We start from the raw sequence: 27944 nt of genomic DNA, 5'->3' as shown, positions 1-27944 counted from the left end.
GATAATTGCTTCACCCAGTAAACTTTTCTTTTTATCATCGCCTAATAATACCTTTTTAAGATTTGAGGCTATGAAAGAGGAATTAAACCAGAACAGACTACCTCACTGATACAAAGGGGTAAAGTGTGCATAACTTGAAATGTAATCATAGAAACCTGCTGTGTAGCAAATGTTACGATGAGACAACCTTGGAGGAGGGAGATATGTGTATGTTGTGTGTGTGTATGTGGTGCATCTGTTTGTTTCTGCCTGTGTATGGTTTTTACCAAAACCTGCTGTCTGGAGACTCCAGTGTATATTTATATGTGCATATACATTTATAAGTATACATGGATGAATGTGTAAATGCAAAATTGTTTCTTGTTACAGTTAAAATTGTTACACATAATTACTCCATTTGATGTGGTTTTTATTTTTGTAGGACTAACGCTATGAAAAAATTAATTATACTTACCATTCATTTTATTCATTTGCTTATTTTCTAGTTTGTGGGTCATCAAATCTTTCCTCGTTTTCTCAGACTATTTTAATATTAGACACTCTTAGAAGTTAAGAAATTGACAAGGGAAACATCTGAGGCTGTCAGAAAAAATTAGGCTAAACAGAAATTTGGACATTAAGTATAATTTCTTTTTGTAAAGATAAATTTGGTATGATTTTAATATTTTCTGTATTAATAGTATAGACCAAGGATGTTTGATTTAGAAGGTTGCCCCTTCAAGGGTTTTTCCTGTAAACTTGCACTACTGCCTAGTTTCTCCATTTACATATTATATAAGATAATAAATCTGAAGAGTTTCCCCCAATTGAATGGATGTTAACAATTTTGCATTATGATTGAATAGAAATCTCTAAGTTTGTTAACAGTACCTTATCCAGTTTCATAAGCATAGAAGAGTAGACTGATACAGATGTGAAGATGAATGTTCAAAGAGATTATTTGGTTTTATAGGGAAATTAATAATACGTATTGTTATATGATTTTTAAAATTCTCTATTCTTGGAATTATTCAAAGCCTTTAGGGGAATGGAGAAAATTTAAATGGAGTTTGGCTGTTGATACCAAAAAACTGTTTCTTCAGCCTTATCTTTCATGAATATTCTTACAAACATTGGTGTTAAAAATCACAAACCATGTTTTAATAATTGCTTTAGAAATGCACATTATTGGTTTGTCCCTGTTTTATTCCTGTAGGCTTAGATGTTAAAATTTTTTTCTGGTGAGTTATTAATCTTTAAATCTGAGGTGTCTTTTTTGCTTTTAAAAAATCTGACTTCTAATAATTGGAAAGTTAGCTGTAAATTATTTTAAATATTAATAGTAATTTAATTTCTTACATAGCTGTTGATTAAAATAAAGTTCTCATTCTGGCAGTTGTCAAGTAATTCTTGTGACTGTTCTTTGCCTAATCCTGGATATTCATACTTACCATACCAAGAGCAAGTCAGTATGGTAACTATACATTTTTATCCAGTTTTTAGATTTTACATATTTTAAATATGGTTAACTCAAGCTGATATAACATCAATTTTAACTCAACATGCATCATTTCTTTGAGTAATTCTGTATGGAGTATTTAAATTTAACTGTAATTGGTAAAATATGCCATATTTTATAAACTTTATGATATCTATAGTTTTCAAATCAGTACCATATTAGTTTCAGAGCTCAATATAGAAGGAAAATAACTAGGAAAATAATTTTCTTAGCTTCCCCTATTAAGCTCTCCCACTGTGAGTAGAAGGAGTAATATAATTATATAAAATAGAGTAACATTTTTCATTACTTATTTCTTATAGGAATCTCCACCTGCCTCAAAACCCTGCTTTCCTGAAAATGAGTCTTCTCCCTCTTCACCAAAGCACCAAGATACAGTTAGTATGATAGCAGCTTGTAGTAAAATTTAGTCTAGCTATTTCAATCAATTTCAATAAATTAATCTTCTCTAAGTATAATATTTAAATATTTCTTGGGCTTCTATTAAATTTCATTGGTTTTTTTTCTTTTTAAAAATAATTACAATTAGCCCTGGTGGGGGGCTCAGTTAGGTGGAGCACCGCCCTGTACACCAGAAGGTTGCGGGTATGGTCTCCAGTAGGGGCTTGTATGGGAGGCATCAAGTCTCCCATATGTTTCTCTCTCACGTCAATGTGTCTGTCTGTCTCTCTCAAAAAAAAAAATCAAACATACCCTTGGGTGAGGATGAAAAAAAGAGTAATAATTACAATTGAAATAGGTTTAAATTCAAAATCAGATTTTATTGATTTAAAAGCCCCTTTCTGTGCAAAGTATGGTATTTTAATGATTAATTTATATGCCATACTTGTAAGTGACATTTCTTTGGTTTTTAAAAATAAATATAAAGATCCCTGGAGAATCCTATCAAATTATACTTGACCTTTTTCCCCTCAGGCCAGCAGTCCAAAGGTAAGAAGCATTTCCCTCCTGCTTAATGAGCATAGATGCCATTTTTTTTTCCTATGCTATAAAATACATTGCTCAGTCTATGCTAGCTGAGTATTGGAGAGATGAAACTCAACTTTAAATTTTCCTTAAACTGACAAACCTCCAAGTGACCTTTCTCTAGGGACCTGTCTTAACTGAGATGAAATCGTACTTGATCTCTGTATCTGAAGTTCCTCCCAGTCTTTTCTGTAATTTGTTGACCCTGCCTTTCCCCATTAGTGGCTTTTCTTTTCTTTTAGAATAAAGACTGCAATTTTTAATGAGGACTACAAAATCTTGCATCCTCTGCCTCTTGACTGCTTCTCCAGCCTCACCTCATACTTCTTGGTCCTCATCTTTTCTCCTGGCTTGTTTTCCTCAGACTACACTGCCCTTCTATCCATTCCTCAAAGGAGCCTGCTTTTCAGCTCGAGGTCCTTGCACTGTCATTCCCCTGCCCACTGAAACATTTTTCTCCCACATCTTTTTGCCTGATTAACTTCTGTTTATTCATTGGAGCTCAGTTGAAACTATGCTTCCTCAGAGAATTTTATTTAAATCTTCTATATTTGGTTAGGTTTCCCTGTAAAACTCTTCATGTCATTTAATTATATGATACTTGATTACGTGAAATTGAGTAACTCTTCGTTTCTTATGTAAGAGTGGAGTCCTGAACCCTCTGTTAATAACCTATCTTCCCCATCATACAAAGAAAAGCTTCATTAGAGAAGGAGCGGCATCACCCCAATACCTATTGCAGCACCAGGTGGTAGGTGTATATTAAATGCTTGTTGAATGAATAAATGAAACCTTTAAAGCTTTTTAAAACAAACTTTGTTACTTTCTTACTTTATGAAACTATAATACTTATTTATTAGGATACTTCCAATTGCTTAGTCAAAGGCAAGGATTTCCACAGACGCCGAATTTTACTTTTCTAACTCCTTCTCCATTCCTTAACCTTGTCAGGTCATCCATGGTTTGTGTCACTTGTTGTACATGTTTCCCTCCGACATTGCTTAGGTGTTCCCCTATCTCCAGTGTCCAGACTGATCTCCGCATGATTTGTAAAGAATTACTGTATGGATCTAAGGTGCTATTACTACCATACTCTTTATCAGTCCATCTAGAAAAAAAGCAGAAACCTCTTTTTAACTTATTTTAAATATAGGTAATAATTTATAATAAGACCTTTTATAAATTGTTTCTATTTTGGTAAAAGGGAATTTCTAGGTAACCTTAGAAATAGGACTTCGTAAATGTTCTATATAGAGGTACAAAGGACTGTTTGCAAATTATTTTTCCATGTATTAGCCATTTTCTGAAGAGTTTGAAAGCAACTAGACCATCCTGGATTCATGATACCCTCTGATGGCCATCACAGGGAAGTGCCTCACCAGTGTTTCTTTTTTTCATTCTTTGTATCTTCAAGTGGAAAAAAAAACAAAAAAACGAAACAGTGAACAACTCAGTTAATTTACCTGAGGCCAGTTGTCTTCCACACAGCCACTCCTTTCCCATGGAATGGGGAATGCTGGGAAACGTGCCTCATGGATGCTGTCAGCCCTTCCCCACTGAGGCTTCTGCTCTCCTTGACTTCTCCTTCCTGCCTCTCCCTTTGCTCTATGTTCTCCTTTTGCCCCGATTCCACCTAGTCTTGTCTGTCTTTCCCACTCTTACTGTGTTAATACAAGGAGATTTCTCCCCCCTTTTTTTTTGTGCGTTAAAATATGGTTGGTATAAAGCCTTTAGTGGTAAGAAAAAGGAAGCTACAAATTTAAGAGATGAAAATGATATAATAATCAGCATTAGCTATTGATGGCATCTTACAATCTCTGCAAATTGCCCGTCTACCTCTTCAAACTTCTTTTTTTAATCAAAGCTTTATTGAAATGTAATTTAATACCATGCAGTTCACCCATTTAAAGTGTGTACTTCAGTTGTTTTTAGTACATGCAGATATGTGCAGCCATCATCACAGTCAACTTGAGACGGTTTTCATCATCTCAGAAAGAAACCCTGTCTGTGCGCATCCTTAAGTAACCAGTCGTCATCTTTCCGATCACTAGATTTGCATATTCTGGACATTTCATATGAATAGAATCATATAAAACATCTTTTTTGACAGGCCTTGCTCACGTATTTTCATCTCTCTTCTAATCAAACCAGATTTAAAACTCCATTTCTTAATATAAATTTTAAACATGTTCATTTTTATTTCATTTCATCTTAAAATGCATTGTTTTTCATAGTTCCTGCATATCATTTTTGGAAATGGCAGTATATACATTTTAAAAAGTTAGTGTATTTTCTACAATATGACTACCGTATGGACTGAATATGATTTTACGGGCTGATATAGAACCTAATCTCTTTGTCCCAGTGTGCATATTAGAATATGCATTTTAAAGTTCTAAATTGCTAAATTCTGAATAAAATTTTAGAATATACAGTTTGGAACTTGCACTTTTCAACCTGTATTCCCAATTATGGTATTAGAGTAAAAGACATTTTCAACATTTCTTTAAGGAAAGTATTAATGGAAAAAATAGGTGTTTTTTCCCATTGAATAATACTATTTGAAAGACTTTTAAAAAACATAATTTGAATATCTAAGTTTTAATAACACTAGTTTCAACTTTTTTATTAAAGTGAAATTCGTGAAGAAAATTAAACATGAACCATCTTAAACCGCACGGCTCAGTGACATTTCACATATCTGCAGCGTACAGCTATCCCTTCTACCTGGTTTCACACATCCCCGTCCCTGCGGGGAAGCTCGCACACTCAAGCAGTCAGTGTACATCCGTTTCCACATCTCCCTCCCTCTCCTCCTGGCGGCCACTGGTTTCCCCACTAGTTTGCCCTCTATCTCTGTGGGTTTACATGTTCTGGAAGCTTCTGGCGCTTTTTCAACACTGTGTCATTGTGCAAGCTTACTTTTTCTGTATTATAAGAACCTTAGTATTAAACAATTATGATATGATTAACCGAACATAAGGATTTTGATGAACTGTATTGATTTTTTTTTAAATCCTCACCCAAGGGTATGTTTATTGATTTGAGAGAGAACACTGATCAGTTGCCTCTTATACACGCCCCAACTGGGGATCAAACTTGCAACTTAGGTGTGTGCCCTGACTGGCGATCAAAGACACAGTCTTCCGGTGTGCGGGATGATGCTCCGGCCAGCAGAGCCACTTGGCCAGAACTAGACAGTATTGATTTGGGTGCATAATACTTAGAAGCCGGAAGTGTGAAATGCCTATTTACTAAATGAATGCCACATTGATCACAATTTCTGGAGGCTGCAAAGTGATTATGAACCTGTGGAAGTTTTCTCAAATTATTTAATAGAACTGACATTGTATTATTTCCTTGCCTTACTGGGATAGGATAATCTTATTACAATCTTTTTGGTTAAAATTTAACCACATTTTGCTAATCCTTAATAAAACATTTGCTTTTTTTTATGAAGTTTTGAGTATCAACCATATTTAGACTAAGATATATTCATTTATGAAAATGAGTGATTTTTTTTACTGGATTAAAGATATTTTTATGAAGTTATTTTTAGTAATCAACACAAAAACATTAGTTAATTTTTAATTATATTCAGTAGAGAAAGTACATCAGGTAGTTTGAAATAAACTTCTAATTTTTTTCCCACAAATCTCTCACCTGTGTAACCAAACCTCTATTATTCATCTATCCCACTTGGCCTTTTTTGTCAGATTCAGAATCTTCAGTGTTTGAAAGTTAAAGCTTATATTTCTTTCTTGTGATAGCGCTGCTAATCTGTTAGTTTATTACTGCAACAAATAGGTATTGAAGTACAATGTTAGATGCTGTACTAGGCACTGGTCTTACATTGATTAATATAATAGATGTGGTCCCAGTGTACAACCTAATGGAGTAGACAGTGAATAAATAATAGTTATGTAGTTGTACTTTGCATTAAGTACAATGAAAAAACAAACTGGAGGCAGTAGTAAATAATGGGGGAGGCAGAGGAGCTCCTACTTACAAATGGTCAGGGAATGCTGCTCTTAAAAGGTGTCACTGAATTGAGATATGACCATCTACGCAGTTTGCTCAGGCTTGGGAGTTTCCTTCAGATCTTCCTTCTCACCCTCACATTCAGTTCCTGCCCATCTCTCTTCTAAATCTCACTCAAATTTGGGCCCTCTTCACTCTCTCACTGCCCTAGCTCAGGTCTTCAACATCTCGTATGGAAATTACTACAGTAGCATAGTATTCTAGTAGATCCCAGTCTGCCACCCTTTCTTAGTTTATTTTTTCCACTGCCTCATTGCTTGCTACCACCCCACCCAGTAAACTTTAAGGGCCTCACTGTGATATGCTCTCTCTAGCTTTTGTCTGTTTTTGTTTGGTTTTGTTTTTTCATCTCCTGTTTTCATCTAGCCAACTCTCACTCCTTAGCTCAAGTATCAGTCTCCAGGAAGCCTTCTCTCTCCCAGGCTGTATTAGATCCATCTTTCTCATAGCACTCATCACATTATATGGTAATCATTTTTGTCTTTGCACATTTTGGATATGGCAGGTTTTGTTCTTACTTTATGTTCAAGTTAGAGTGTTTAATACTTCTTGGGCCTTGACCCTGTGAGAATTTAGTGAAAGTTTCGGACCCTTTCCTTTAATGAGGCATATACATACACAATTTAGTACCAGTTTCAGTCCACCTGATGATTTAGCTAAGAATCCCTGATTTAAAGTCTCTCTCTCATCCTTAGGCTTAGGTTGTGTGTTACTGTGGCTGTCCCTCTACATTTTGAGACCTGTATTTCCTTTCTGCCTCTGCTTTGTTGCCCTGTGAGTTTCAGTTTGGGCATAAAATTTATAGGCTTGATTCCTGTTTCTCTGCCCTTGCAGTTCCCATGCTCACATAACCAGTCTCCATCCTCTCAGATTAATGTTGTTACTTAGTTCCTACATCATTGAAAGTTTTTATTTTTCCTCCCTGCTTTGGATAGTAAATGGAGGAATGTTCTTACTGAACATCTTGTGCATACTTATGACTGTGTGCTCAGTGTTTTTCTTGAGAGACAACAAAGAGCTCTTATAGAATGTATCAGACTTGCATATCTAAGGAGATCTAACCTATGGTTTATGAAAAAATTGTAGAAAAACTTCATGTGAGTATTTCCCAAGTTCTCAGTATATCAAAAATGTGGATCAGCAACAGTACGTCAGCTTTGTTTATAGATGTGAATTTTTATCAGACAGGTAAAACTTTCAAGCATTATTTTTTAGACATTAAGAAAATATTTAATATTATCTTACATACAAGAAAAATAAATTATTTATTTATTCTAATGAAAGTACATGGAGAAAATAGCTGAGGTGTGAATTAAATAGTCTGAAATAAATTCTGGATTGGGAGTAATCTTTTCTGTATGTATATGTGTGTTTCAGTTGAAATAAAATTGACTGCTCCATCATGTACCTACAGTACTTCCTGATGTTGATGATTACTATAGGCACAGTGATTTGGATTAAGTTCATTTGAATATATAGGAAGCTGAAGCAGTGAGAAAGTGCTTCTTTAGTTCCACCAGGAAGAATTTTAAGATAACATTTAACTTGAGCATAGTGACTTTTGCCTTTACAGGGTTTGATGATAAAGCTGTGTCACTATTTTTGACATCAACTGACTAATAAATATATCTAGTTTTTTTCCAGAGCCCAATTTACCATCTGATAGTGTGTTTAATGAAACACATACTCAATTTGTTATGCCAGATTAAGGCCAGTTGTATGCACAGTACCATTACTTTTTAATAGTTTATTAAATACATCACTACATTTGTTCACTCTATTTTCTGCATTCTCACAAAGTGGGATAGTAGCTTAAATAATTTTCAGACTGTATTGTAAAGTAACAACAAAATAAATAATTCATTTTTTGTGGTATTTATAATAGCATTGTATTAGTTTCTTTGAACAGGAAGTAATTTTTTTTCCAGTGCTGACTTGTAGCATTTATATGGAAATCTAATTTGATAGCAAAATACCTTATGGCTGCTATGACTTGAAAAGAGGAAGCTTTTAGTTATAGAATTACTGAAACTAAATTACTGAAACTGGAGCTAAGCTTTTAGTTACAGAATTACTGAAACTACATACAAGGAAACTATAATTTCCTTATATTAGGAAATTATATTCTAAGAAAAACTAAACACATTACATTACATATTAATCTTTTCAGCTAATTTTTAAAGTATCAGATCATTTTGATTCAGTTACATGTAAGGCTTTGGACTTCATTGTCTATGTGAATGATATATATATCCAGTATTATTCTGTTCCATAGGGTCAAGAGAAATATGGATTATTAAATGTAACGAAAATTACAGAAAATGGAAAAAAGGTTCGGTAAGTACACAAATCATAAATCTTCTGACATGCTTCATCTGATTGCAATAAAAACTATAGATATAATTATATTCTAGTATAAATGTTTAGAAGCTTCATAAGAATTTCAAATAATATATTTTCTAGTATAGTGTATGTAGGATTGTCATGAAATGTATGAAAACTTTTTTGTGTCTTGACATATTAAGGTGAAATTAAATTCAGAGGTGAAAAAGCAGAGGATTCTGACCAAGAATTAACTTTGTTGATGATTACTATAGGCACAATGATTTGGATTAAATTCATTTGAATATATAGGAAGCTGAAGCAATGAGAAAGTGCTTCTTTAGTTCCACCAGGAAGAATTTTAAGAAAACGTTGAACTTGAGCATAGTGACTTTTGCCTTTACAGGGTTTGATGATAAAGCTGTGTCACTATTTTTGACATCAACTGACAATTTTTTTCAATAAGTAATAAATGCACATGACAAAAACCAAAGGTATGCACAATATCTAATTAAAACTCAGTCACCTAGCAATCTGATGAAATACAGTGTTTTCCTTCAGAGATAGGATATTTATGTTTGTGTGTGCATAGATTAATTTTTTAAACACAATTTTGACAGTTTGTCTTGGAAATGGTTCATTTTTTTATTGCACGTAGAGCTGCCACAGTGTTTCTAACTGCTGCTTTGTTATATACGTATGGCTGCATCACAGTTCATTTAACTTAGTTATTTGCAAAAATGTAATTGTGCCTATCTGTTGGTAGACATTCAGGGTGTTTACCTTTTTTTTTTTTGCGCTATTACTAAGAAAACTGTACCTAGTATCTTGGCATAGATTATTTTGCAGGTATGTAACTAGGCCTGTACAGTAAATTTTACCAAAGTAGAATTGCTAAGCCACAGCAGTGCTCATTTTGATAGAGAGTTCCAAATATTTCTCTGAAGCATTAAATCAGTCCCTACCTCCCAATAGCAGTGGATTTCTCCACACCTTTGTCAGTTTAATATGTTGTCAGATTCTTTGATTTTTGCTAATAGAGATTAGAAAGAAAATGGTATTTTCATTTGCCTTTGTGTGGGGGGGTGTAGAGTGTTGTAAGCCGTTTGTATTTCTTTTTTTGTTGTTGAATTGTCAGCTCATGCCCTTTGTTCTATTGGATGTCAGTTATTTTGGTAAATTTTTTTTGTGAGGTTTTATAATCAAAATGAGATCAGTCTGCTTAAGAAAGTTTAAAATCTAATGTAGTTGAGCTTTCAAATCTATGTTAGTGAACAATCAAACCTGTGCTTTGATTGAACTTTGTTAGATTTTAGTACTTAGAAGTTTTAAATGCTCTGAAATAGCTTCACAAATACTGCAATTATCTGTTCCTTGAACTGTTCTGTAGTAGAAGTCACCTGTAAATTGGGTCTTTACTTTTCTTTCTCTCTTTTTTATGTATACAGTGCAGATAATTCTTTGGCCACTTTGTCTTTATTGTTGTTTCAACTGTGATAATTTTAGATTTTCTGCCTCTTTTGGAATATATTTGGTGGTTTATGTTTTCCTAAGAATATCATCCATTTCATCATCTTCAAATTTATTTACATAGAGTTGAGCAAAATAGGCTTTGAATTTCCAGTGTATTAGTGGTTCACATATATCATGATCTGAGGACCTCTTTAACCTCTTAAAAATCGTTAATCACTGCAAAGGACTTTTGTTCATATAGTTTACAGATATATATACTATGAGAAATTAAAGCAGAAATTTCAGAATATTTATTAACTCTTAAAACTAATGATCTGTTACATGTTAACATGGATAACATTTTTATGAAGAAAAACCCATTTTCTAATAAAAAAAACAATTTCTATGAGAAGAATAGCCTTGTTTTACATTTTCACAAATTTTTAATATCTGTCTTAATGGAGAAAGATAAGCTGGATTCTCGTCTCTGCCTGCAGCCAGTTTGTTGTGACATACGATTTTGGTTGAACTATATGAATAAAATCCTCCCTTAAACAGATAAAGTTGGAAAAGGGAGGAATATTTTAATAGCCTTCTGAGATAATTGTGCCTATTTTTCCTGCTGCACTGAAACCCCACAAATGTAATTGCAGTGAAGAATCTAAAAACCCGTCAGTGAAGTGTTCAGACTCAGTTACGTTAAAATCCATAGGTCTGGGTTGCACTTTGAATGAATCTTTACCTGTGCATAATTTTGTAGCATCTTGTATTGTAGGTCATTTGAAAAATATCAGTTTACAAAGTTTGCTGATTGCAAATGTTGACACATTTTATTTTATAATATCAAAGAATCACAAATCAGAAATATCGTCAGAAAAGTCACTAAATATTAGAAAATTGCCAACCTTAACAGTGGCAGATAAAGCCATGTTTTCTGAAATCTACTTTTTCTTTGTAACCTTTAACTTTTAGTTGTCTAACAAAAGTTTATAATATGCCATTGAGTTAGCTCTGACTCTTGGCCACCGAGGATGAATGAGTAACATCCATTATGTCCTGTACTCAACTACCCTGCTCAGCTCCTGTAGACTCAACACCTGTGACTTCTTTTATGGACTCAATTCATGTCATATTTGGTCTTCCTCATTTCCTGCTGCCTTCCAATTTTTCCAGCATTATTGTATTTTCCAGAGAACCCTGCCTTCTCATAATGTTTTAACTTGAAGTAAGACAGTTTAAGTTTTGTGATTTTGCCTCCAATGGTGTTTCAGGCTTGACTGGCTCTAGGACCCCCTTGTTCTTCTTTCTGGCAGTCTGTGGTGTTCTGAGAGCTCCTCTTCAACACCATATTTCAAGTGCATCCATTTTTTCCCTGTCAGCCTTCTTCACTGTCTAACTTTTGCATCTGTACTAGTAATTAGTGATACCAGGGTGTGGATGATCTTAGCCTTGGTCTCTAATGACACATCCTTGCTCTTAGTGATCTTCCCTAATTCTTCCGTTGCTGCCCTTCTGAGTCTCAGCCTTCTCTGCATTTCTTGGCTGCATTCTTCATTTGAATTGATGAGTGAACCAAGGTAAGCAAAATCTTTAACAATATTAGTGTCTTCGTTGTCTATGTTAAAATTGTGTATTTGTTCTGTAGGCATGATTTTTGTCTTCTTAATGTTCCAGTGCAGTCCTGCTTTGGTGCTTTCTTCTTTAACTTTCATCAGATGTTTCAAATCGTTGCTCCTTTCCACCAGTAAGGTGGTGTCATCTGCATATCTTACTGTTATCTTACATTACTGATATTTCTTCCACAATTTTCACTTCTCCTTCCTCTTGAGTCTAGCCTAGTTTTTTGTATGGTACATTGTACATACAAATTAAACAAATAGGGAAATAAAATGTATCCTTGTTGGACACATTTTCCTGTAGGAAACCATTCTGTGCTGACATTTATCTTCCTGCCCACAGTACAGGTTACACATCAGGACAGTCCAGCACTGAGGCACACACCCATTTTTTTTTTAGAGCAACCCAGAGCTTTTCATGATCCACGCGAAGGATCTGTAAAATGTAGACCAACCTTCTGAAATTCACTGTGGCACTCCAGCATCCAGTGAATACTAGCAATTAGATCTTGAGTGCCTTTTTTCCTGAATCTGCTTGAACATCTAACATGTCAAAAAACACTATTATTTATTGTCTTTGAAATGAAAGAGATTTATTTTTGAGATCTTTATTTATTTTTGAGGAAATGTCTATTTGCCAAATAGTCAAGTCTAAATAACCATAGTGTGTCCATCAGTCTTTTTCGGGCAAAAATTTGCATCCCGTGAAAAAAATGTGACTAATTCTGTTTGTAACACATTCACACAAAGTGCTTCAGTTCTTGAGGCAGCTGTTGTTAATCAGTGTTCAAATTTCAATATTCTCATACATATATATATTTATTTTATAGTTTTTATTTTGAAAATTAAACAAGTTTATTTTAAATGGAAATACATATTAGCATTTTTCAGTGTAGGGACTCAGTAGACATTATTTAAGGGGAGAGATTGAATATAAAAATTTAAAAATAAAAATAAATTTTTCCAAAATATTTTAAGATATCAACACAAAACAAAATAGTAAAATAAAATGAAAATATAACAAAATGATGGCAGAACAAATGCCAAACATATCTCTCGTATCAGTATCAACAGATGTAAATGACTCATCTATTGAAAGTAAAAGGTGCTCAGACTGAAGCACAAAATAAAACCCCAGTAAATATTATATACAAAAGAGACATCTAAAATGATCCAGAAAAATTAAAAAAACAACACTTGTCAAAGGTAGCTGGAGCAAAAGCAGGAATAGGGAACTTAATACCAGGCAAATTCAATTCAGGGTAAAAGCATTAAGCATCACAAGATGAGTACTTAAAGTGATGAAGCACTGTGAATAAATCTACTGTGAATATTAATCATTAAGACTAGCCATTCAACAGATGCAGGAACAACCATAAGCAAAAAGAACAGGAAATAACAAGAAAAATAAAGAGAAACTTGTTAGTAGTAAACTTTTTCTTAATTAAATTTTTTTCTTTTTTCCTTATTTTATTGAGAAATAATTGCCATACATCACTGCATAAATTTAAGGCATGCAGCATAATGGTTCGTTTTACATATATTGTGAAATGATTACTTCAGTAGGTCAGTTAACATCCATCTTCTCATATAGATACAATAAAAAGGAAAGAAAAAAGGGGAAAAGTTTTCTCCTTGTGATGAGAACTCACAGGATTTACTCTGAACAGCTTCCCTGTAGATCATAAAGCAGTGTTAGCTGCAATCGTCCTGTTGCGCATCATATGCCTAGTACTTACTTATGTTACAACTGTGAACTTCCCCTCCAATTTCCCCTCCCCTCTGCTTTTTTTCCATGAGGTTTTATTTTGTTTTGTTTTGTTTCTAAGATTCCACATATAAGTGAAATTACACAGTATTTGTCTTTCTGTGTCTGACATATTTCACTTAGCACATGCCTTCAAGTTCTATTCATGTTGTCACAAATGGCAGGATTTCCTTGTTTTTTGTTTTTGTTTTTTTTTAATGGCTGCATAATATGCTATTATATGTATATAAACCGCAGCTTCTTTACTCATTCATCCATCAGTCAGCACACGTAGGTTGATTCCTTGTCTGGGCTATTGTCAATAATGTTACTATGAACTTGGGGGTGCAAATATCTTTCCGAGTTAGTGTTTTTGTTTCATTTGGATATATTCCCAAAAGTGGAATTGCTGGATCATGAAGTAGTTCTATACTTAATTTTGGGGGGAACCTCCATACTGTTTTCCCTAGTGGCTGTGCCAGCTTATAGTCCCACCAGCAGTGCATACAGTTTCTCCACATCACTCGTTATTTCTTGTCTTTTTGTCTTTCTAACAGGTATGAGGTGATATCTCATTGCGGTTTAATTTGCTATAGTGATTTGAGCATCTTTTCATGTGCCTGTTAGCCTTCTGTATGCCTTCTTTGAAGAAATGCCTGTTGAGATTTTTCATGCACTTTTCAATTGGGTTATTCGGTTTTTTGCTGTTCAGTTGTATAATTTTTTTATGTATTTTGGATATTAACCCCTTATCAGATTTATGGTTTGTAAATGTTTTCCCCGTTTCATAGGTTGCCTTTTCACTTTGTTGGTTTCTTTCACTATGCAGAGCTTTTTAGTGTGATGTAGTCCCACTGGTTTATTTTTTACTCTGTGCTTGTGCTTTAAGTGTCATTTTTAAAAGTATTACCAGGACTTATGTCAAGGGGTTTTATTCTGTGTTCTTGTCTAGGAGTTTCATGGTTTCAGGGTGTACATTCAGGTCTTTAATCCATTTGGAGTTAATTTTTGTTGAGTATTTTAAGATATGGGTCCAGTTTCATTATTTTAAGTGTGAATATCCAGGTATCCCAACACCATTTATTGAAAAGATTGTATTTTTCCATTGCGTATTCTTGTGAAATACTATTTGAGTAGTAATAAACTATTTTTTCTTAATAAACTTGAAGTTTAGATATAAAAAGAAATAAAATAATAATGTAGGTCTAATCGATAGATACTAAATTCTGCATTCTACAAATGGAGAATAAACCTTTTTTTGAGTGCCTATAGAGTTTTCAAAAGCTGGCCACATGTTTGGCTGTAATGTAAGCATTAATAAATTCCTGTAGTACACATATTTGACATCAATTTTAGTCTGCCAGCAATTGACTTCCCTTAAAGGGTAAACATTGGTAACCTTTGGATTGTGGATTGAATGAGAATAAATGGACTTTTCCTTTATGCATTTTTATATTCAGAGTGCTGGATTAGTACCATGTAAGAATAATTAGGTATATAGTTATTCTGATAACTTGTATCTGATTAATTTCATTTGTTTTGGGGCCTTTATGGTCAGGCTGGGACCATAAAATTACTGATTTCCAATAAGCCTATGTCCCCAGTAAAAACAATTAGAATCTCAATAATGACTGTGACTTGTGGTCAACCTTGATAACCATTGACTAGCCTTTAATTTTTAAAGTTTAGTTGGAAAAACTGGGGAGTTGAACTTTTGCTGGTTATCTTTATAATTACAGAAAGAACTGGCTGTCTTCCTGGGCCGTCTTGCAGGGTTCATCTTTACTCTTTACCAAAACTCAAGGAAGTAGCACAAGTTGGGTAAGTATTTCTTTTCTTTGGAGGCTTTATATTGCAATACACTTAAGTTATGTGGATGTTATTTATTGTTCCTGAAGTTCATGAAGTATTCCACAGTCCTTGTAGCTATAGCTCATGTGACAATAAAAGTAAATGAAAAGATGAAATCCTGCCATCTGCAACAATATGGCTGGATCTTGAGAATATTATGCTAAGTGAAGTAAGTCTGATGGAAAAAGCCAAACATGGTTTCATTCACATGTGGGATATAAAAGAGAAAACAGCAATCAAACAAGCTAAATGAATAAAACCTCACAGACACAAACAGCAGTATGGTAACTACCAGAGACAATGGGAGGTGGGAGGAGGAGGTAGGAGAGAGTGAAGGGAGCCAAATATATGGTGATGGAAGGAGACTTGACTTTGGGTGGCGAACACACAATGCAACATACAGACGATATATAATAGAATTACACACCTGAAACTTATACAGTGTTATTAACCAGTGTCACACCAATAAATTTAATAAAATTAAAGAAAAACTAAATGAAAGTTTTCTTAGTAAAAGATGCATTTTGGCTCATCAGAGTAATAAGAGGGCTAATTAGAAAAGTCTAGTTAGTAGTTGTATTAAAATCAACAAATTCTGTTTTATCCATTGAACTGAAAGATGACCTTACTACTTAGGCATGATAAAACAAATAAGTTTCCTGATCCATTTTCAGGATGTTAAAGCTCTCTTATGTTTGTGACTTTGCTATTTGAGATCTTTAGTCAGAAAATAAGCAGACTGTGTCAAACTCCACCCTGAACTGTGATCTGACCCCTGGATACTAGCCAATGACTCAGGTGTTTGTGTCTAATATAATATCAGCCAGCTTTCACAAGAAAAAGAAATATCACCATTACTTGTATTAGGTATAATTAAGTGCAATTCGAGAAACACAGTTTAAAGTTCAGTGACTTAGTCAATATTGAAATTGTAGAATTCTTAATGAAATTTTACCTTTAGGGGTTTACTGTTTGAATTTTTGCCTTTATTTAAATTTTATTACTATGTTGTTAATACACGAGGTCTGTCCAAAGGTATCCAGCCATGTAATATGAAAAATAGAGACATTTATTGAAGAAAATACAAGATACAAAAAACATTGTACATAGGACAGTGATGCCTCAGTCCCCTTCAATGTAGGCACCTTGGGACCTCACACAGTTCTCCCAGTTGCCATTAGCTACCCCGTCGTATTTTCCTGAATCTCATCGAGGGTCTGAAATCTCTTCCCTTTCAAAGGTGATTTTAGTTCTGGAAAAAGCCAGAGATCTCAGAGTGCCAAATTTGGGCTATAGTGGAACTGAGTCACTTGGGTAATATGATGTTTAACCAAAAAACTCTGCACAAAACAAGATACATGAGCGGGCACGTTGTCATGATGAAGCTGCCAACCACCAGTTGCCCACAGTTGCAGCCTTCTGAATCATCCAACCTTCTGAGTCATCCAAATAGTTTCCACGGAGGAATGTTCAAGTTTAACGCACAATTTGATGCAGATTCGTTGCTTTACTTGTTCAGCCATTTTGAATGCAATGGCCACACAGTACACATGTTCACTCAATGCCATCTACTACCCCCACTGACTAGTACAGTGAAGTCATCATTGTTTACACATGTACATTCTAGCCCACTCTCCTTGGCTGCCAGGTTACATTGATGTCATACAAACTGTTCTCGTTACATTAATAGTGGCTGGACATTTTCTGGACAGACATCATCTAATAATCACCCTGACCAATGTGGCTCAGTTGGTTGGAGCTTCATCCTGTAAACCAAGAGGTCATGGGTTTGATTCCTGGTCAGGGCACATGCCTAGGTTGTGGGTTCAGTCCCTGGTCGGGGCATGTAAGAGAGACAACCAGTCAATGTTTCTCATGTCGATGTTTCTCTCCCTCTCTCCCTCTTCCCTGCCCCTGTAAATATCAATGAGTATGTCTCATATGGGTGAGGATTAAAATAATAAATAATAATAATTTCAGATCAATATAATTAAATAAAATACAGTTACACTGTGTTTTGTAGTCTCAATAAAAGCTAAACGGATTTGGAATATGATAAAATGCTTGGTTATGCAGTCAGTTCTTAATTTTTATTTTATGGCAAATATAAAAATCTCAGAGTTCCTAGCTTTTTTCTTCCTATATGTAACACATATTAAGGGAATAAAAACTAATTTAAATGGCCTTAGTAAAAGCAAGTAAGTTTATTCAAATAAAAATGTCTGTGTATAATGTATTTCGGCATATACAACATTCGTAAGTATTAAAAAATTGATTCAACATGCAGGATGTTTATTTTTTGTAGCAATTTTTATTAATTTCTGGTTAATTCTTTCTGTGTTTCTTCATGCAAAAATCAGCAAATACAATATATATCTTATATTTTCTTTCTTTTATAGACAAAAGCTGTCACATTATGTATACTTTGGTACTTTGCTTCTTTTTTCTCTTAGGAATTTATATTGGAAATCACTCCACTCAGCCCATAACAATCTTCTTCAATCTTTTTTAGGGTTAAATAATATTACATTATGCAGATGTTTCATAATTTGTTCTAAGGTTGGACATTGAGGTTGTTTCCTAATTTTTCTGTTACAGAGCACCAGTTAGATGCTTCTTTATTAACTCTGTAATAATGATTGTACAAAAGAGATTTCAAAGAACCCTTTGTTTCTCTGCTCAGACCAGTTAGATCTGTTGTAGGTAGAATGTAACCTCTTACCTGAGGATGAGATGCTAATGCTATCGTGTAAGACAAAAATCACCTATACCTATCGTAAAAATTGCCCTTGCATCTCTTTGGAAAATACTGTGTTAGAACTCAGTCTCTAGCAAAGCTAAATTTTTCCTTTAATGTTGGAATAGGTAGATTTTCCTTTAGTTGAATTTGGATGGTTTATGCTAGGGGTCATGTTATAGAAGAATGGTTCTTTGAAAATTAGATTTACCCAGTGCAAAAACCTAAACCAAGATCTACATGAAGAAGTAGGTTCATATTTTATACTCACTCCAGGTATTGATAGAATGCTGATCAAACTCATTCATGCTTTGTGCTTATTTTTGGTTCCATGGATAGCTAAAATTGAACAAATGAAATGTATATGTGTGGATGCAACTCCACTATAGAAGATTTATGTTTGCATAGATGCTGAAGCATCCAAACATCCAGTGAGCTATTTCTTCTCCATAAGGATAGATACATTCCACTAGTTTTCTGGAAAATATTAGTTATTTGCTAGTTATATCAGTAATATAAATTATACTTTTTTCTTACCTCGTTTCACCTCATTTGTTCAACACACATGAAAAGCTGCTATGTTCTGGGCATTGAGTTGAACCTTGGGGTTTGGAAATAAATTACATGGTTTCTGTTTCCATAGCTTACATTATAATGGGGAAAATCAGCACATTCACAGTTGTATTATAACTGTGAGTGTATTGATTCAATACAATGTGTCATGTGCTCTATCTCAGATAACATTCATCATGCTCCTTGAGTCTCTTACAAATTATACAGGTAGTGTTATTCAAATTTCTACAAATAGTCACCTTTGAGGGCTGATAATTCTTTGTTGTAGGGGCTGTCCTATGCATTACAGGGTAATTAGGAGATGATAGTAGCACCCATCCGTCCCATCCATCCCTCCTGATGTGACAACTAAAAGTGTCCCCAGACATTGCCAAATGTGCTTTGGGGGACAAAATCACCTCTGTATGAAACTACTTTCCTAGAGGAAGGAGAAGGCAACCTAGATGATAGGGCCATCCAAAACGTAGAAAGGGTTACCAGAGGCCATTGACCAGATCAGGAGGAGGAAGCTTAGGAATTTCTGAGGAGGGGACTGAGCAAGATGGCAGAGGACCAGAAATGACTTCTGTTACCCCAGAAGGCCTTTGGTGTGATTATAGCCAAGACAGGTCTGTTTAATGTACAATGTTCTATCAAGCATTAATCTTAAAAATAAAGTGTGAATGTATGTAACAACAAAATCATAAAATATTCTGAGATAAAATTAGGACCTTTGCAGAAGTATTTGGAAGTTCAGCTTTCCATGTTGTGTCTGCTTGTAGAATTGTATTTTTGTCTTAATTTGGTTCCACTGTGCTTTTCTCTTGGGTGGCATTTTGCCATTGTGCTGTGTTAGACCTCGTCATTTTCTCCCCTTTTCCATCAAGTCATTCTGCCACCAGGGCTCAGCCTCTGAGCTCTTGCATTCGCTGCTTCCTTCTTGGAAAAAATTCTGTCAGTCAGCGGTCTGCTGTCACATCATGTAATATCTGGTCCTGTGTCAGCTCTCACTCTGTGTGTTCTTGTTGCATGCCCCTTGCCACAGGAATTGTATTCTTTGCCATGAATTTCATTACAGTAGAGGATGATTACAGTGGAGAAAACCGAGACTAGATTTTCATAAAGAACGCATAACAAACACAAGATTTTGCCAACCATATTGAATGCATCTTGCTAGCATTCCTTGTCATGTTGCTGTATTTTATTTGGTTGTTATTTCTCATTTGGTTAGCTATTTATACCTTAGTTTATATGTAGCAAACCATCTACAGAGCATGTAATGGCAAATTGGTTTTTATCATTTTGTTAAATGTATATACGTTTAAGTTTTAATAACTTCGGAGATTTATCATTTTTGCTCAGAAAGTTATCTATGTCCATTGTAAGCTTTATGGTTAATTGAATGTCTTTTGAATGACAAAAGGTACTTAAGAGAGCCAAAAATTTGTAGAATAGTTTAAATTTTTATCATTTTTATTTTGAGTACACTAATAAAAATTCCATATAGTATCTTAAATTTTTGTTGTAACAAGTACTTATGTCACATTGCTAGCTACAAAGATGGATTAAGAATAAAGATGAAGTGAACCATTTATTAAATGTGAAGCTATTGAGTAGACTCACTGACATTACGAATAGTGAATAAGTTATCACAAGGTTGGTGGGTAAGATCCATTTCCAATGACAAACCTAATTTGACTTAAAAATATTTAAGGAAATGAAATTGCCTCTAACAAATCTTTATGACTTTAAGATTACATACAGGTCATCAGCCCTTAGAGATTTTAAAACCTCCAAATCTTTTAATAAGCTGTTTTCTATTCTTAGTTAACAGACTAAACAAAAATTTAAGTTAATGATAGCAAGTACAGTGTCGGACTACATTTAACATAGATTTTCTGCTATTTGCTCTTCTCTCTTTTACATGCTTTACTAAATAGCTAGTTAAGTGCTTTTTCTTCTCAAACCACCTATGTTAACTATCTTCCTATTCTTTTCATGGTTCCTCATTAAATTAATTGCTAAGGCTTTATAGCATCTGGCTCTAGTTATAATTTCTAACAAAGGTTGAATAAAAGAACATGGGGCTTAGAGTTTTCTTATTTCATAAATTATTGTTGGTTGCTGACAACATAAATAGTTGATAAGGAAATAACTCTTGAAATCACAAAATCAAGATTCAGAGAATGTTTATTAGGTTGAATATCTGCCAGATATTATTTATACATATATTGCCTCACCTCTTGAACACATTATTTTATATTCATGTTAAGTCTAGGATAAATGCCAAGAAGTGAAATGGAATTGCTAAGCCAAAGAATACATATGTTTGTAAATTTGTAAATACAGAATTACCAGTTTTCCCTCTCTAGGAGTTGTTCCAATTTATACCCCGCTTTCATAGGAGGGCCTCACCAACCTAGGTTTTCATCAAATGTTGGGACTTCCTTCTTTTCTTTCTTTCTTGTGCTACACTGTTGGGTGAAAAGATTTTAATACAGCTGTATTTTTCTTATGATAGAAGTTGAGCCATTTCATTTCCTTTTCTGTGACTCCATATTCATATCTTACAGATATTTTTCAATTTTAAGGTTGGAATTGTTATTTTATAATAGAGAAAGAAGTCTTTGAGATAATCACCTGTTTGATTTACTGTTAATAATATGAAACCATTCTTAAGTCTTTTTGAATGTACACATGTACGTGAACATCACATAAAGGTTTTTCCTTTCTTCTGAATGAAGTTTGGGAGTAATCAGTCCAAACCAGAGTTCACAGTGGACCTTAAGGGGGCAACGATTGAGATGGCTTCAAAGGATAAATCCAGCAAAAAGAATGTATTGGAGGTAATAAATTTCTTTCTAAGTATAATACACATTCTTAACTGTAGTAATTGGATCTTTTTGAGTTATGTTAGAAAATGGTCTTTTAATGTGACTAGTTTGGGCAAATTTGGTCATTAAGTCAGTTTTTATTTTTTTAAAAAGCTAATATGAATATCAGGGCTTATTTGCATAAATTATTGGATCTCAGACTATATATTACAAGCTTTTGTTTCACAAATCTTGCTTTTCCCCAGCAACAATAAAAAGGGTAAGGTTTCCTTTACCTACAAAATCTAATATTAAAAAATACATTTTGTCATTAAAAACTCTCCCCAATAATATATGATTCTGCATCATTTATTTATTGCTGTAGTCAGACTACTCCACAATTTAGCAGCTTAAGAAAGGAATCATTTTATTTGCTCTGTTTGGCCTGTAATGAGCTGAGTGATTCTTCTGATCTCACCTGGAAGCTTTCATGAGGCTTCAGTCATCCAGTGGCTTGACTGGGGCTGGATGGTCTAGTTCATGTCTGGTATTGGTGCCAGCTGTTTGCTAGGCTTCTTTCTCCAGAAGAGCTTTCACTCTCAAGGAGTCTACCCCAGGCTTCTTTACCTGATGGTATCAGGGTTCCAGGAGTGGGGGAGAGAAGCTGCAAGGCTTCTTGAGGACTAAATTTAGAAGTCACATGTCAGTATCCGTTGGTGAAAACAAGTCAGTAGGCCAGCCAAGTATTCAGGGTCGTGGGGAGCTGGAGTCCACCCGCTGATTAAGGAGCAGCTAAGTCACATTCTAGATTAGTACGGATATAGAGATAGGATGAATTTTTGAGGCTGTCTTTGCAGACCGTCTTCCAGATCCTAACCTACCCATGTTTTAGTCTTTTCCTAGCTTGTTGTCTAGGCAGGTTGGATTAGTTGCTCTTTTCCTCCCTCTATGGTTTTCACTCTTTATTATTTTGCCTTGGGTGCTGACCCATGCCAGTCTCTGCTTGTCAAAGGTTACGGATCTTTCAAGCCCATAAGATACGTTACCATAACACTACTGCTGCTTCTTTGTTTATGCTTTTAAATAGCATTTATTTTAGAGTACCTTGAGTTATCATCATTTGTAAGGGGGTTTTTTATGTCCTTTTAAGCAAAGACACTATATTTTTCTTTATCTGTAAGAACCTCTAACAGAGTTATCTTATGTGCACTGAATGTGGGGTATCAGTTGACTGATTTGACCCACTCTAGAAAGAAATGAGAAAGTCGCTGTTTCCTCAGTTAGTCTTGCAGTGTCAGTAACTGATTCCAGAATGTAAAGGGTTCCATGGTCAGATACCTTTTCTGAACATCACTTCAGGAACTGAGTTTGAGGCATATGTCTCCAAATGTTGTTTGAGAAACACTGCCATGTGTTCCTGTAGGAAAAAATAAAAACAGTTATCAACCAGAAAATAGGGGAAATGCTTTCTCCAACTACCTTGAAATTCTTCCTCAATCAAGTGATAAGAAACTTTGAACCAAAGAAATTTTACATAAATTGATTATTACTTTCATATAGCATAATACAGTAGTATCTTTACTTGAGTTAGCTTATGATTTGACACTTTACTTAGTAAATTTAGTAATGTGTATGCCCCAAAGGGATGTGACATATATTATCTGTACTCTCTCTGTACTAAGTCATTATATTGGCCTATTAAATTGGGGATAAGGAAGGTCTAACTCTTTGTTTTGGGTTGAACAAAAAGTTCATTTAGTTTTTTCCATACAGTGTCTCTAGCAGTGCTTAGTTGTCTGTCTCCATTCAAAACAATTTTGTTAGATTGTATTGTGACAGTTGTTGTATCAGCATGCATTAAAAAAAAACACCAAATTGGTGAATTTTTTTGCAGCCATTTTAATATTGAAGATGGAAGATAATGTGCAGTATTTTTTGACATATTATGCTTTATTATTTCAAGAAAGGTAAAAACAACTGAAACACACAAAGATTTGTGCAGTGTATGGAAAAGATGCTGTCATTGATTAAATGTATCAAAAGTGGTTTGCGAAGTTTCTTGTTACTCTTGACATTTTAGCCAAATAATTCTTTGCCATGGGGCTGTCTTATGCATTGGAAGACGTTTAGCAGCACCTCTGGCCTCTACCGGCTAGAAGCCAATAGCAGGACATAGCCAACATACTCAAAATACCCAAATCAATAAAGTTATAGGTGAAAATGAAAAATTTGTCTTTTATTTTACAGAAAAAAACTAAATGGACTTTTTGGCCAACCCAATACATTCTTTTCCTACGTTTTTAATCAGAGGGAAAAAAGTTCTCAGATTTATGTAAAAATACCATGTGTTTTATTTCTTTATAAATGAATTGTGTGTGTTTCAGTTCTAATTTAAACTGTATAGCTTTCTTTGATACTTACCAACATATTTTTTAGTGATAAAGTATTAGATTCAGCACTTTCTGGCATTTACATGATGGAATTTGGGATTCTAAAGTACTGGATTTTCACTGAGAATTTACTGTGAGAAAAACTTCATGTTTTATAAAATAATTCAGGTCGTGGTTTATACTAAAATAAAAGATATTCCATTGCTGTGTAGTACTTGAACCTTTCATCACATAATGTAATATATGGCATCTAATTTTCTGCTGGTGGTTTTATAGAGTTTGAATATAAATGTATTCATTTATCTGGTTGAAAGCACTAACCATTCTTTTTTTCTTTTTCTTTAAAGCTGAAAACCCGTCAAGGAACAGAACTGCTAATTCAGTCTGATAATGACACTTTTATTAATGATTGGTTTAAAGTTCTTAGTACTACCATCAATAATCAGGTATGTGTTTGACTTAGGTAAATTTTTTTTACTTCAGAGCAGCTTTTCTCTTTGGCTTTTTCATTGGTTGCTGCATATCTAGGTTCCAAGTTATATGAAAAAACACATTTTACAGTGGTGGGGAAGATGATGGTCACCTTAGTAATTCCTAGGGGCTGGTAAATGATTTAACTTCATTTATGTAGTGCTTAACTGCTTAAAATATTTAAGTCATTTTAATTAATTTTCCCATGAGACATTGGTCCAAAAAGAAATATTTCAATAAGAAGAGACAGTCAGATTGTGCCTAGTACATAGTATTTATTCAGTGTCTGAATGAGTTGGAAATAGTACTATTTGGCGGAAACAGGTCCTATGCAAAATTGTGAAATGAATAAAGCTATAGTCTCTTAATTAGTACTTTTTCTTTCCTAGTGACACTTCTCTTGTACCCGTCCCCCAAGGGGTCCTCAGGTGTCCAGCTCTGCCCCTCCCCCAACAGTGCCCTCATGTTCCTGGTAAACATCTTCCTGCATTCATAGCAGCCAAAAAGAACCTCAGATTATACTCAGGGCTCTACCTTCTTAGACTATATTCTTAGCTGCTCACTGTACGGGGGCATGGCTCCTAAATAAGGACCATATGCCATTGACAAAAATGCTTGCGTTGTGGTTTTTAAACTAAGTGAAGACTTAAAAAAGTTAGGAATGACTGGCTTTAGTAGGGATTAAGATGTCTTTGAGAGAATTTATAGGTGAAGCCTCATAGTTAATATTTTGTGATCTTATCAAGGTTTTCTACCACCATGGGCCCCAGCATTTCACTTATAAAGTAGGGAGGTTGGATTTGATTGCCTCTAAGTATCTTTTCAAGCTCCAAAGTCTGTGATTCACTCAAGTTCAGAACATCCAGATTTGGAATCTGAGTATAGTTAACTTTTCCTCTTAACTTTTACTTCCTCTAGCACATGACTCATCAGTCTGTCTACAGTATATATATTCTTCCTTTGTAGTTTATAATATTCTATAATATTTCTGTATCCTGTTCCTTCCTTTTCACTTATTCCTGAAACCAGCACAGGCCTTTATATGTTTATACTAAGAGTAACCGACAAACAGTTTTCCTTACTTCATCTCATGTCCCATCAATCCCTCCACAATGCCATCGCTATATGAAACCTCCTAATGTCAATTTTATAGTCCTCTCCTGCTTAGAAACCTTCTGTGACTCCCATTAAAATTCAACAACCTGAACCCAATCTGTCTTTTTAGTTGTGCCATCCACTCTACCCAATATGGGCTTTCAGCTCCAGTCACAGTAATCTGCTCGCTGTTTCTCGAAAGCAAGTCTGGCTGCATTCATTTGACAAATGCGTGCATGCCGTGCACACTGGGTGATAGAGCAGCACACAGCCAGATGCTACACCTCTACGTGGAGCTTGCCAGTAAAGACAGAAGACTACTCAGGACAGACAGCTGAACAGTTCATATAATGACATGTGATGAGTTTTCATGATGTTACAGGATGTACAACATACTATAAAAACACTGATGAAATAGGGGCTAACTTAGTATAGGGGTCAGGGAAGACCTTGCAGAAAAAGTGGGTTTGGTTTTGTTTTTCTTAAATTTAACCCTTTAGGGTCTGGGAGTAAACCAAGTAAAAGAGAGGAATGTGTTACTGACTATGAAATTTTAAAATATGTACTGTTTACTGAGTGGCAAAAGAGACTGAGGAATAAATACAAGACCTGCAAAACCTTTGTAGGGAAAATTAGAAAACTTTATCAAGAGGTATTAAAGAAAACCTAATTAAATGAGAAGTATTACCATGTTCATGGACTGTTATGTTCATTGAGACTAAAAGTCTCAATAATGTAAAAATATATAATATACTTCCAAATGATTTATAAATTTATAGATTTGAGATTTTTGAATCTCATTCAAAATCCCATTAGGTTTTCTGGTGGAACATCAGAAGCTTATTCTAAAATTCATATAGAAACGCAACGGGCTAAAAATATCCAAGACTTCTTTGAAGAAGAATGCACAACAGCTTGATCTAGCATATACCAAGATCACTCATGCAGTGCCGTGTCCATACCAGGATAGATACAAAGATCTGTGGAATAAACCCTCGTACCTTTGGACACTTTATGCCGGATAGAGCGCTGTAGAACAGTGCGGAAGAAGAAACGTTTTAGTAAATGAGGCTGGGTCAACTGGACATGCAAAAAGAAGTATGAACCTTCCCTGACATTACACACAAAAGTAAATCCTTAGTGGAGTAAATGTCTCTGTGGGAAAGGCAAAGCCAAGTTGGCTTTGGGACCTCAGTCTAGTTTTCTAACCTGGAAAAGTGATCGTGGTTAGACTGTGGGCAAGGATCTCTAGCGTTTCTTTCAGTGCCTAACATTCACAAGTCTGTGAGCAAGGATGAACTATTGGCCCAAACTGTAACTGAAAAAGTTTAAAAAGCTCGTTGGTGTGAAAAATTAATGCACCATTGGCTGTTCGACTTTCTTGTATCTTACACTGTTTTCTCAGTATGTAGCTTCATCCTGTTCTGTCAACACAGACTGTAGCCTGGCCTTTTAACTGTTATTTCTGTCACTCAATGTGTAGTCGATCAAAAGTGAGGCAAGATTGCTTCGCTGTCAATGTAAACCCATTGTCCTGTGACTTATCAGTAATGTTTTATTATTGGGAATTCAGAATTAATGCCATCTAAGGGGAAAAGGAATATTTTAAATGATTCATCAAATATCTAAATCATACCTGCTGTATATATGCTATTTAGTTCCCTAAAATCATTTGGAAGAGCTAGTCACTGATCTTGTGTGTTAAATCTAAAGTAATATCAAAGTAATGTGTTTGGAAAATCTCTAACCCACAGACAGTAGAAGCTGAAGAAGCAGTTGAAGAGGAGATACCGGATTCACCAGGAATAGAAAAGCATGATAAAGAAAAGGACCATAAGGATCCTAAAAAACTTCGTTGTAAGTTATTCTTTCTTTATTTGGCTGTTGGTTTGAGTGAGCTTATTCTCTTTGCTTTTCAAACATTTTAAATAAATATCTGAGTGAAATCTCCAGTGTGTCAAGAAAGTTATAAGGTTAAGTACCTGCAATCTCAATATTTCAGTCCTCTCCTTGTTAACTCAGTGTTACTGTTCAGCCTCATCGTGTGCATCCCTAGAGAGTCCTACTAGTTTTGAAATACTGTGATACTTCAAGAGGAAAAAAACATGTTAGGATATACTTCTTTTGAGGTCTCTACAAAGGTGAACTTCATTGATTTAAAAACATGTAATTACTGTTTATGATTCTAGGTAGAATCTTACACTTTAAAAAGTCCAAAGTCATGGGATATATACGATGGTTCCATGTATACAGTGGACACCAGGCAGCTTCCTCTGCACTAGGGTGTGTCTCTGCAAGTGTAGCTACTTTTAAGAATAGCATTGTCTAATGTGGGCCCCTTGTGAATTACACTGTTTAAATAGGCTGTTAGCTCTGCCTCTGAACTTTGTTTA

General features: G+C 34.7%; 1 protein-coding gene across 10 annotated transcripts in view; it reads left to right on the top strand.

Moving 5' to 3' along the window:
- Window positions 1–27944, top strand: part of ARHGAP12 (Rho GTPase activating protein 12) — a 123039-nt gene that overhangs the window by 77569 nt on the left and 17526 nt on the right. For 8 of the 10 annotated variants that reach the window (XM_045183059.3, XM_045183061.3, XM_024573863.4 and 5 more), the window contains 6 exons: window positions 1801–1875; window positions 8781–8842; window positions 15382–15463; window positions 21527–21628; window positions 24333–24431; window positions 27306–27408. In XM_045183059.3, the coding sequence (XP_045038994.1) occupies window positions 1801–1875; window positions 8781–8842; window positions 15382–15463; window positions 21527–21628; window positions 24333–24431; window positions 27306–27408 (523 nt within the window). The remainder of the gene's footprint in view (window positions 1–1800; window positions 1876–8780; window positions 8843–15381; window positions 15464–21526; window positions 21629–24332; window positions 24432–27305; window positions 27409–27944) is intronic. The other 2 variants (XM_045183058.3, XM_045183060.3) reach the window with 1 other exon arrangement.

The sequence above is a fragment of the Desmodus rotundus genome, chromosome 4, assembly GCF_022682495.2.
Source record: "Desmodus rotundus isolate HL8 chromosome 4, HLdesRot8A.1, whole genome shotgun sequence".
NCBI lineage: Eukaryota > Metazoa > Chordata > Mammalia > Chiroptera > Phyllostomidae > Desmodus > Desmodus rotundus.
Note: the sequence above shows the minus strand (reverse complement) of the source record. Positions and strands in the feature narration are given on the sequence as shown.